The sequence below is a fragment of the Nomascus leucogenys genome, chromosome 18 (assembly GCF_006542625.1).
Source record: "Nomascus leucogenys isolate Asia chromosome 18, Asia_NLE_v1, whole genome shotgun sequence".
Lineage (NCBI taxonomy): Eukaryota > Metazoa > Chordata > Mammalia > Primates > Hylobatidae > Nomascus > Nomascus leucogenys.
Window position 1 is genome coordinate 98,890,862 of NC_044398.1, and position 12,126 is coordinate 98,902,987.

Consider the following 12,126-nt stretch of genomic DNA (forward strand, 5'->3'; position numbering starts at 1 on the left):
GTAGCTCATGCCTGTAATCATAGTGCTTTGGGAGGTCGAGACAGGAAGATCTCTTGAGCCCAGCAGTTGGAGACCAGGCTGAGTGACATAGGAAGACCCTGTTTGTACAAAACAAAAAAATTAGCCAGATGTGTTGCACACCTGTATTCCCAGCCCCTCAGAGGTTGAGGTGAGAGGGTGGCTTGAGCCCAGGAGTTCAAGGCTGCAGTGAGCTATGATCGTGTCACTACTCCAGCCGGGGTGACAGAGAGAGACCCTGTCTCTTAAAAAAGATTAAAAAAAAAAAAAAAAGTCAAGTGCCTACCAGATGCATAATTCTTTTTTTTTTTTTTTTTTTTTTTTTTTTGAGACAGAGTCTTGCTCTGTTGCCCAGGCCAGAGTCAGTGGCACAATCTTGGCTCATGGCAACCTTCGCCTCCTGGGATCAAGTGGTTCTCCTGCTTCAGCCTCCTGAGGAGCTGGGATTACAGGCACCCGCCACCACACCTGGTAATTTTTGTATTTTTAGTGGAGATGGGGTTTCACCATGTTGGCCAGGCTGTTCTCAATCTCCTGACCTCAGGTGATCCACCCGCCTCGGCCTCCCAAAGTGCTGGGATTACAGGTGTGAGCCGCTGTGCCTGGCCCTGATTTAGTTCCTTTCCTCCAAGGCTGGCTTCTACCTCTTCCCCACACAGTGGCACCATACCCCGACCAGACAAGCAAGTGCCTGCTTTCCCTTGGCTTCTTACAACTGGCTCTCTGGGCCATCTATAAAAAATTTAAAAAAATTAGTACAGCATGGTGGCACTATTGTCCTAGCTACTTGGGAGGCTGAGTTGGGAGGATTGATTGAGCCTGGGAGGTCGAGTGCAGTGAGCGATGATTGTGCCACTGCAGTCCAGCCTGGGTGACAGAGCGAGATCCTCTATCAAAAACAAACAAGCACTTTGCAGAGGTAACTGAATGTTCTGGAACCCCTGGGCCATTGGAAATGGATTTCTATTTGCCCCATCCTCCAATTTACACCGCAGCCTCAGCTTGTGTCTCACCGTGCCCCTCTCCCTCTGGTCTGTGCTCTCTCTCTTCCAGAGGCTGGGACGGTTGTTCCAGGGCTGCAGCCTTGGAGCTCAGAGGTCACACGTTGCGGGTTTGCTGTAGCTGACCACTCTCTAGCATGTGGATCAGTGGCTGTTAAATAGGATTTCTTTTGCGTGGCCTTACAGCTTCCTCCTTCCAGTGCAGGCGTGTAAAGGTCGTTAACCTGCCCAGACTTCAGGTCAAGTTATTGCAAGTTCTGGGAAAACTGAGATTCCCAGCTCCACTGCCTAAGCCCAAGGGATGCTCCATTTTATGCCTGTCACCCACGCCCTGTGACCCATGTCATGTGATTCCAGGGCTGCAGGGGTTCGGGGGAAGAGAATCCAGCCACAGCCCTGCCTTCTGGGGCCTGGCAGCTGGGACAGCAGTGGTGCAGCCTGAGCCTCTGCACAGCCTTCTGGGGTCTGGGCTTCTTCCCCATCACACCCTCCTAGTTGCCCTGGTGACTGTGTGACCCCTCTCCCCCCTCCACTGCCTGCTGCCCCGGCCGGCCGTATAAATAGAGGCGAGGAGCAGCTGGGCTCTCTTGGCAGTCACCATGAGGGCGCTGGTCCTGCTCGGCTGCCTCCTGGCCTCGCTCCTGTTCTCAGGACAAGCAGGTAGGGCCCCTCCCAGCATGACCCAGCCCAGACTGCGCCCCCACGCTTCCTCCAAGGTTTTCTGTCTACCATGGGTGGGGTAGGGGGTCGGGGCTGACGGCAGACCCTGGCTCTTGGCTGGTGTCTTCTTACCCTTCTCTTTTTCCCGGGCCTGGGGCCTCAGAGAAAGAGCTGGGTGCTGGAGAGAAGCAGCGCAGTTGCAGGGCTCTCAGGGAGGCCAGAGGAAGTGGCAACAGCAAACAGAGCTGAGCCAGGGTCAGAGAGGAGTCTGGCCAGTAGATGTGGGAAACAGGGCCCTCAAAGTCAAGACGGGGGAGCCTCTGAGACGGACAAAATAGCAGTCTGGGAGCTGGAGGTCGTTGAGGTGACCCTCCCACCTGGTGGGAGATAAGGCAGAGGCCTCACTAGGGCAAGAGACCCGGGTTTGCGTGGACAGAGGGGGATACAGTGGGCAAAGGTGGGGACCGTTTTGGGAGCAGTGAGATAGAATTGGAGTTGGTTTGGGATAAGATCGGAAATAGAGTTGGCGGTTGGGCTGGAAACAGAATTAGATGCAATTCAGAAGAGGAACGGGGCCCGTTCTGGAGTAGAGCCTCTGCTCGGGGTGGGGGCTTCCATCAGAAAAGGGGCTTGGCTCTGTGTGCTGAGGCTTCCCTTTGACATCTCAGCACTTTGGGTAGCAGAGGTGGTGGCTTGGGTTGCAGCATGGGGGTTATCGATAGGCTGTGGAGGAGATGTCAGATTGTTTTGCCACCTGTCTTGTTCCTAAGGTTCCTGAGGGCAGGTTCCCCTGGGAAGTGCGTTTAGGGAGGTACTCTGGGGATCCCCCTAGGATCCGGACTTCCCACCGCGTCTTTTCATGACTCGACAGTCTTCCCCCAAGCGGGGCTCTGAGCCTAGGTCGGTATCTGGACTGGCGAGGCCCAGAGTCCAGTCCCTCGGGTCTTTGAGGTTGAATAGGGGGTTGCAGGGTCACAGTCCCTGCAAGGAGAGCAGGCAGTGGGTGGGAACAAAAGCTATTTCTTGGGGACTCAAGATGTAAGGTGGGGGGCTCCCGCCACTGCGTGTGCTGCTGGGCCCTGCCCTTGTCTGTCCTTGAGTTAATTTGGGCTCTGCAGGGCTGCAGCGGCTTGAGTGCTGAGTATTCCAGGCGGCTGTCAGGCGGCTAAGTATGGAAACAGCCGCGTAATTGGATCCGGAGCCCCAAGCCGCTGCCACCCTCTCCCTTCGTGGCCCCTCCTCTGCTGCCCCCCAGCCCCAGCTGCTGGGCTGCTACACACTGGGCCCCAGGAATTTTTGGCCTTTTAGGGACATCCCTTATCTTTCCTCCCACCGAGGGAACTGGCCATCTGGAATGTTCTGCAGGTCTCGCTGGGGGCTCTTGTCGTGGGGAAAGGACGCAGGCAGGTGCTTGTGCAAAGGTCCCTTCTCTCTGCTGTCTTTCCTTCCTGGGTCCCACAGCGTGCGTCTGCCTCTGGCCCAACCTCCGGCGTAAAGCTTCCCTCTGTCCCTGCTCCTGCGCAGCGCTTGGGCTGTGGGTTTCATCCAACGTGGTGGATTTTATCAGGACTCTGCCCCACTGTGAACTGTATACCCCAGAAGAGGCTTCCTCCTGTGTCCACCGGCAGTTTCTAACCCACAAGGTGGCTTCCTCACGCCCCCATCATGACAGTCCTTCCTACTGGGTGACTCCCCCCTCAGAATTGTGCCACCCCAGTAAATACTCCCCCACCCAAAGGTCACACCTTGGCTTCTGACCTCTTTCCCTCATCTCTCTGCTGTGTGCTAACTTCCCTCCCTATCGTGCTTGCTCCTTGGCTGGGTGGTGGCAGATATTCTCGCTCACCACTCCCATCTGCTTCCTGGGCCGGGGACCCCAAGAGCTTCTCCTCCGGCTTTTCCTCCTTGTTGCTCCTGTACTGCTCTGGCCTGGGGTGGCGTGCTCTGCAGCCCTCCTTCTCGCCTCCCTGTGAGGAGACAAGCGCCCCTCCGTCACCCACCACCCGTCGCCTGTGCCCATGCCAGGATGGGGAAGAAGCCAGGTGGGGCCTTCCCGGTTTCCACCTCCCAACCTGCTGCACTCAGGCCTTTGTACCCACTGGGCCCTCCTCTTTGGGAGTCCTGGCTTGGGGCTGTTCCTCCTTAAAGCAGTGGGAAACGCCCCTAGCAATGATTCGATCAGTCTCCCCACTGTCCAGGGAAGGGAAGGAAACCCAGAGAAACAGGAAGACTTTTCCGAGGTCAGACAGCGCGTCAGTGACAGGCACACCCGGGCCCGGGTCCTCTCCTTTCCTCGGCCCGTCTCTCTGTGACAGACCCTGCCTGCACTCCCAAGCCCCTCTCTCCCTGTAGGGTGAATGTAAAAGGAGGAGAAAGGGTGCAGTGGATAAGACCGTCCTAGGGGAGCTTCCCTAGTTTGCAGGGCAAAGAGCTATGCTTTTGGTTTCCCTGGAGAGCGAGGTCTTCCGAGAAAGCATTTCATTTCTTCGGGTTTAAGCCATTGGTGTTTATTGCTAAAGGCAGAATTTGGGACCTCTTTGCTTCCTGTTGTCCCTCTTCTTGCTCGATACGGAGATTGGGGATCTGGTGATTCCTGTCCATCTCATCCTTCCTCCACCTCCAGCCCTAGCTTCAGACTTGCCCATCTGCCCTGGCCCCGCCCCGCCATCCCCATGGCAAGGGGCTGGTGCATGCTGGGGCTGCCCCTCTGTGAGTGCCCACGGCTCAGCGCCCGCCATGTGAGACAAGGGTGCAGTGACGGTCAGGAAGCCGTTTCCCCACCCCTTTCTCTCCCACCCTTAGCTGGTTATTTCTGGAAAGAGGCCAGCACTCCAGTTTCCTCATCAGGGCAGCCCAGCTGCTAGGATCCACTGTGGCAGGGCTGCTGAGAAAATGTAGCAAGCTCAGGGGTCCTGGGGAGAGAACAGACCCCAGAAGCCTTTTCCCCACAGCTGGTTCCCTGACTCCTCATTTGGTGCAGCCGGGCAAGCCCGTAGGGGACATCTGGTCCCACAGTGAGCCTGGAAGGCACTAGACTGGGTCGTGCTAATGAACACATCCCTCAAGAAAGTGACACCTTGGTCGGACACAGTGGCTCACACCTGTAATCCCAGCGCTTTGGGAAGCCAAAGTGGGAGGATTGCTTGAAGCTAAGAATTTGAGACCAGTCTGGACAACATAGTGAGACCCTGTCTCTAAAAAAAAAAAAAAAAAAAAAAAAAATAGCTGGGTGTAGGGGTGCACGCCTGTGGTCCCAGCTACTTGAGAGGCTGAGATGGGAGGATCACATGAACCTGGGAGGTCAGGCTGCAGTGAGTTGTGATTGCATCACTGCACTCCAGCCTGGGTGACAGAGCGAGACCTTGTCTCAAGGAAAAAAAAAAAAAAAGGTGGCATCTGGCATGGTGGCCTGTGGAACTGCTGTTTAGGAACTGCTGTTTTTTTTCCCACATCCGGGTATTACAATGAAGGTCAAACAGTGAGTTCATGGCAGTCCAGAGCTGGAATTCAGTCCTTTCCACTCCTTGGCCAGTGCTTTTACCCACTTATCCCCCAGAGGGAGGTCCAGATGAGGCCGGTAGCATCCAGCTGGCCGTTTGATGCCTGCTTGGGTGTAGTGGGCTGGGGAGAGTCAGCCTATGGACACAGGAGGAGAACAGCTGCTTCCGTTCTCTGACCTGGCCTGCGGGCTAAGGACAGGGCTAGGCCCTGTGCATCGTGGCTGGAACGAGGCAGGCGGCTGGGGGAGTGGGGAGCAGGGAGTGCCATGGCTGTGGGATGGAGCGCCTGGGCTTACTTAGCTGTCTCTCCTGGGCACATGCCCTGCTCCAAACCCAAATCCAGGCCTCATCGCAGCATAAGTCCTTACCTGTAAACATCGCTCATGTGTGCAACCCTCTCATTCAAACACCTCAACGCGTTCCATCATTCGTGAACCCATCCCCTGTTTGCTGCATCCCTGCTGTTTTTGAGGTATGGTACTAGGGGAATTGAGACAGGCATTTTGTCCTCAGTGCTTATAGTCCGGTAGGGGAGAGGAGGCATCTTCTACCTTGCACGTAGCTGAATCTAGTCAAACGGGACACACATCAGTGTCGTTGGGGAGGCACAGGAAAAGCAAGGTGGGGTTGAAGGCAGGGAGGAGACCATCTTGAGCTGAGTGGATTGGATCAGAAAAGGTTTTACGGATGAGGGAATATTTGAGCTGGGCCTTGAAGAAAGCAGGATGCAGAACAGAAAGATGGCAGGAAGGGAATTCTGAGTTGAGGGAACAAGATGAGCAAACTCACGGTGCCAGAGCAACGGGGCTCTGGTGAGACCCAGGAAAGGGGAGCATTGTTCTGTCTTGCATGAAGGCGGGCAGATGGAAGTGGGGTGGTGGGACGTGTTTGGAAGGCAGGGTTGGGGCTGAAGTGTGAAGGGCCTTGTTAGGCCAAGCAGGGCTTTGCTCCTTGGGCAGCGGGTCACCACCAAGGGCTCAGGGAAGATCCATCTGGCAGTTGTTTGTAGGAAGAGTAGGGAGAGGGGAAACTGATTAGTCAGCCATGCCAGAGAGGTAGGTGAGGGAGTGTGGACCTGGGCGAGGGATTGAGAGTGGAGAGAAGGGGTGGACCCAGCTGATGGCTGGTGTAGAATCCCTGGCCTTCCTAGCTTGGGAGCCAGGTCGGGGGAGGGGGCCCTTACAGGTTCCGTCGAGGTCACTGGGAGAATGATCTTGCCAGAAAAATAGACTGGGAACATAAGAGAGAGGAACAGATTTTGAGTCCAGTTTGGGCTTGGGTGAAGTGGCTCACACCTGTAATCCTAGCACTTTGGGAGGCAGAGGCAGGAGGATGGCCTGAGCCCAGGAGTTTGAGGCCAGCCTGGACAACGTAGAAAATAAAACAAAAAATAGAAAAAATGAACTGGGCATGGTGGCCGGTGCCTGTAATCCCAGCTACTTGGGAGGTTGAGGCAGGAGGATCGCCTCAGCTTGGTAGGCTGAGGCTGCAGTGAGCTGTAATTGCACTATTGTACTCCAACCTGGGCAACAGAGTGAGACATTGTCTCAAAAAAAAAAAAAAAAAAAAAGTTTATGGCCAGGTGTAGTGGCTTACACCTGTCATTCCAGCACTTTGCGGGGGCTGAGGAGGGCAGATCATGAGGTCAGGAGTTTGAGACCAGCCTGACTAATAGGGTGAAACCCCGTCTCTACTGAAAATACACAAAATTAGCTGGGCGTAATGGCATGCGCCCGTAATCCCAGCTACTCGGGAGGCTGAGGCAGGAGGATTGCTTGAACCCGGGAGGCAGAGGTTGCAGTGAGCTGAGATCACGCCACTGCGCTCCAGTCTGGGCAACAGAGCAAGACTCTGTCTCAAAAAAAAAAAAAAAAAAAAGTTCAGTTTTGGTCATTATGAAGATTGGCTACTCGTGGGGCATCTGGAAGGAGGTGGCAGGGGTTAGAAAGGCAGGACTGGAGCTTAGGAGGGAAGTCAGGTCAGGGCATTTAGGAGTGAGATTCATTTACGTAAAGATGAGAGGGAGGCTCTGAGGTCACCCATGGAGCTGTACCAGGGAGAGACAAAGATTCAAGGACCGATCCTTGATGAACGCTGAGTTTGAGGAGTAGGAAGAGGAAGAAGATAAATGAATTTCAGAAAGATAGGAAGGGACCCAAGAAGAGACAGTGACCTGCAAGCCCAGGTCTTCTGGAAGAAGGGCGGGTGGCCAGCAGGATTAAATATCACAGAGATGCTGAGGGAGAGGAGCTGTTGCTTCTGACAGCTGAGGAGGGTTTGAGGGTATTTAATGAGGATGAGGAGGCAACGTCTTTAGACATAGAAACTTTTAAAAATTAAGTTTGGGATAAATAAAGGCCAACAACAGTAACTTAAAAGCAGATGGGTTTACTGAGATAGAGAAAATTTTTTTCTTTACCTTTTCTTTTTATTTATTTTTTTAGACAGGGACTCACTCTGTTGCGCAGGCTGGAGTGCAGTGGTTGATCAAGGCTCACTGCAGTCTCCACCTCCTGGGCTCAAGCAATCCTCCCACCTCAGCCTCCCGAGTAGCCAGGACTACACTATGCCCAGCTAATTTTGTTTTTTATGGGAGAGACAGGACTCACTATGTTGCTCAGGATGGTCTCAAATCCCTGGGCTTAAGTGATCCACCTGCCTTGGCTTCCCATGGGCGTGAACCAGTGCACCTGGCTGAGAAAAGTTTTTTCTTTTTTTTAACTTTTATTTTTAATTTAATTTATTTTTTTGAGATGGAGTTTTGCTCTTGTTGCCCAGACTGGAGTGCAGTGGCGCGATCTTGGCTCACCACAACCTCTGCCTCCCAGGTTCAAGTGATTCTCCAGCGTTAGCCTCCTGAGTAGCTGGGATTACAGGCATGCGCCACCACCCCCGGCTAATTTTGCATTTTTAGTAGAGACGGAGTTTCTCCATGTTGGTCAGGCTGGTCTCGATCTCCTGACCTCGTCATCCGCTCACCTCGGCCTCCCAAGTGCTGGGATTACAGGCGTGAGCCACCGTGCCCGGCCCAGGGTTAGCTTTTTTAAGTGGGAATTGGCGCGGTGGATACGTGGCCTGAGTTACCCAGATGATGACCGTAGTCCTCTCTCTCTTTTTAATTTTTATTTATTTTTTTGAGATAAGGTCTCACTTAGTCTCCCAGGCTGGAGTGCAGTGGTGCAATCATAGCTCACTGCAGCCTCAACTTCCTGGGTTCAAGTGATCTTCCCATTTCAGCCTTCAGAGGAGCTGGGACTGCAGGCATGTGTCACCACACCCAGCTAATTTTATTTTTTGTAGATACGTGGTCTCACTATGTCACTGTGTTGCTGAGGCTGGTCTCAAACTCCTGGGCTCAAGTGATTCTCCTGTCTTGGCCTCCCAAAGTGCTGGGGCTGCAGGCGTGAGCCACTGCACGCAGCTGACTTTGGTTTTCATTCTTCCTTATGGACTGGGGATGGGAGTCCAGCCTCAGGTCCCCTTCATGATGTGTTCCTGGCTGTGAGGCCTGTGCCCTCTCATGTCCCATTGGTGGGACTCACTTTGGCTCAAGGTGATGGGCTGGCTTCTGTTGTCTCCCGAGTTTGCTCTGGGAGTCCTGGCTCCTCAGGGTCCTTGCCCCTGGCCTCACCTGTCTTCTTAGAGCTAAAAGTCGATCTTCAGAGTCTGCCACCACCCTATTTGGCTCCTTCATTGCCTCCTGGGTCTCCCTTCCCTATTCACGTTGGGCCCCTGCTCCAACCCCTGTCCCTGCTACCAAGACCCTGGTCAGGGGAGGAGCTGCAGCTCATTGCAGTGGAGGCCGATGACTCGCAGCACAGATGGGCACTTGGCTCAAGTCTGTCTGTGTTTCAGAGGATTCAGAAGATTTCAGCTCAAGGAAGATATCTCTAAGATGGAATTTCCCATTTGGCAGGCAAGGTCTCACCCAAAGTTCCTAAATCTCAACACAGAGGTGGTAAATAGTTCACCGGTTCTGAGTGCAGAGGGAATGAGGTCCATAGCAGGGGTTTCTCTTCTGGGTCCTGAATGGGTGAAATAATGAATGAATGAATTGGAGCCATGGTGAGCACGGCTGCTCAGCATGATCTGCCCAGTGCTCGAGAGGTCCCAGTCCCCTGTGCTCATCCGTAGCTGGGTGTCCTCAGCAGGACGTGACAGGGGTGGGTGCAGTTTAGCAAATGGGACAGATTTAACTGAGTTTCTAGAGACTGATTCATATCCTCGGTGGCGGCAGCCTGTGCTATCATCCTTCTCTAATATCAGAGAAGTCCTGTTCCATCTAGTTTCAGCCTCCCTCATCCCTCTGCAGCCCTGAAGGTGGTTTTACTCGGAGTCAAGGTCCCAGCTGTCCCCCTACTTTGGGGCCATGCCTGTTGCCTGTCACTTCCTCATTGTGCCTCACAGAGGGACTCCCAGAGCAGCCATCGCTGAACCACCCCATCTCAGGGAAGGTGGCAGAATCAGAATGAAAGCACCAAATTAAATCAGAATTAAAGCAATAATTTATTAAATTTAATTAATAGGCTAGGCACAGTGGCTCACACCTGTAATCCTGGCACTTTGGGAGGCTGAGGCAGCAGGATTGCTTGAGCCCAGGAGTTCCAGACCAGCCTGGGCAACACAGTGAGATCTTGTCTCTACAAAAAAAATGTAAAAATAGCTGGATGTAGTGGGTACACTGTGGTCTCAGCTACTCGGGAGGCTGAGGTGGAAGGATGGCTTGAGCCTGGGAGGTTGAAGTTGCAGTGAGCCAAGATTGTACCACCATACTCTAGGCTGGGCAACAGAGCGAGACCCCATATTTAAAAAAAGAGAGAGCACAGAATGAGTGCAGGCTGTGGCCAGCCCTGGCAGGAGAGGAGAGATTGGGTGCCAAATCCTGAAGAAATGAGAGATGCTCCCTAAAGGGAGTCCCCCTTTAGGCTGGAAAAGCAGGATGGACTCAGGTTAGGGATGAAGACACAAAAGGATCAAATAGAAGCATGAGGGTATGGCACAATCTCAGACTCAGATGCCTCAGGGACTGCAGGGAGCAGAGAGAGTGGGGCATTTGATGAGAGCAGGGAAAGGTGTAAGGCAGCTGTGGGTCCCTCCCTGCGAGGCCCAGCTCTCAGCCCCTTGTCAGCCCTGTGAGGTCCTGGCCAGCTGCACTGTGCAGGCGGGAATGAGTTGTGTCTCTGCCCTCAGGAGCTGACCTTCTATTTGGGGAGATGACACGCACTGAAAAAAAAATGTAACTAACACCCCCCCACCGGCAGCCTATGCTCACTCTGGTTGAAGTTCAGAAGGTGGTTGGGAAGGTTGGCTGTGCAGAGGGACAGGGTTTCAGCCCAACTTGCAGGGAGGGGATGATCGCTGGACGGTCAGCTTGGGGAGGGTGGAAGCTGTGCCTTTGTTTAATTTGCCCGTATTTCATCACTAACAGTGTAGCATGACGCTTGGCTCATTCAAGGCAGTCAACAATGTCTAATGAATGACAGATGATTTGTGCAGGCAGAGACACCTGAAGATGGTGACAAAAGCCAGGAGGTTAGGAAGCTCAGAGCATGGCACTGCCAGGGACAGGATGAGACTAGCTCTGGCTAGAGTGTGGGGCTCATGTTCAGGGGAGATTAGGCCGCCCTGATGAGTTGGGGCCAGTTGGGAAAAGAATGCTGAGCCAAGTGGCTCTTTCTCTCAGCCCTCTGAAGACTCTAGCGTGTTTTCTTCCAGATAGCCCCTCCCATTCCCCTCTCTCTCAGATATTTTTGGATGCCTCTAGGGCAGGGACTGTACTCTGAGCTCAAACAGGTGCAGACAAAGTCTGGCCTGGAGTTCTGGGCTTGTAGGAAGTGGCTTGTGCTGGGAGCTCAGGGGAGAGTCCCGGGGTTTGGGAGCCCCCGCCTCCCCCCACCACTGGATTGCTGCCAAAACTGCAGCCCCCGGTCCTCCTTCAGGTAGTCATTTGGCTAGGACCTAGGCCAGCTCAGTTTTCTCCCACAGAATTTCCTCTAGGCTGGGCACGGTGGCTCTTCCCTGCAATCCCAGCACTTTGGGAGGTTGAAGCGGGTAGATCGCTTGACCCCAGGAGTTCGAGAGTAGCTTGGGCAACATGGAGAAACCCCATCTCTACAAAAAATACAATTAGCCAGGCATAATGGCCTATGCACGTGGTCCCAGCTACTTGGGAGGCTGGAGCAGGTGGATCTCTTGAGCCCGGGAGGTCATGGCTGCGATGAACTGTAATTGTGCCACTGCACTCCAGTCTGGGTGCCAGAGCAAGACTCTGTTGAAAAAAAAAAAAATTTCCTCTAGATGGCAATAGGTAAAGGCTTGACCAAGCCATTCCTTTGGAAGCCATGCCAATGATGAGCATCCAACTTACACAGCATTTAGGGCCTGATGTGACCGCCTGCGTCCCTGTGTCCACCAGAGAGGCCTCTAGCCAATTTGTTGGTTACTTAGTGTCAAGTAGTAGATGATTACTTATTTTTCTTGCACTTACCCAAGGAGATCAAGAGACCAGGAGTGCTCTCTAGGACTTGGGAAGAATCTGGAAAAGAACTGGAGAAGTGTCAAGTACTCACCCTGTCCTGGGGAGACCATCCTGGCCTCGGGCTCCCAAGACACCGCCCACCTCCTTTCCTGCCTTTGTTTCCTTTCCGAATTGGTAGTTAAGCTGGTGGGCAGTCCACCAAGTCCCTCCTCGCTTGGCGCTGTCCACACAGAGGCAGAGCCGCTGGCCTGGGGTGGGGCCCATCGGGAGCACTGGAACCCGGGGGGCAGAGCAAATGCTGGTTTTGTCACAAATCAGCCGCCAAGTCCCTGACTATCTCTGCGTTTGTTTCTTCACCCATAAAATGGGGATAATGATACTTGCCCTATTTCCAGCATGGAGCTGTTTCATGACTATAATAAGAAAATGGCTATCGGATGCTTAAAATATTTTTCGATAATAGATACTT

At 53.5% G+C, this 12,126-nt stretch overlaps 1 protein-coding gene across 3 annotated transcripts in view; it reads left to right on the forward strand.

Annotated features, from left to right (window-relative positions):
• Window positions 1–1,605: 1,605 nt before the first annotated feature.
• The window catches only part of SRL (sarcalumenin), a 54,523-nt gene continuing 44,002 nt past the window's right edge, over window positions 1,606–12,126 (forward strand). The window contains exon 1 of one of the 3 annotated variants that reach the window (XM_030798135.1): window positions 1,606–1,679. Coding sequence is in view for 1 of the 3 variants with exons in the window: in XM_030798134.1 (XP_030653994.1) it covers window positions 1,619–1,679 (61 nt within the window). In the remaining 2 variants the exon portion in view is untranslated. Of the gene's footprint in view, window positions 1,680–3,922; window positions 4,033–12,126 lie in introns of those variants that run through there. The other 2 variants (XM_030798134.1, XM_030798136.1) reach the window with 2 other exon arrangements.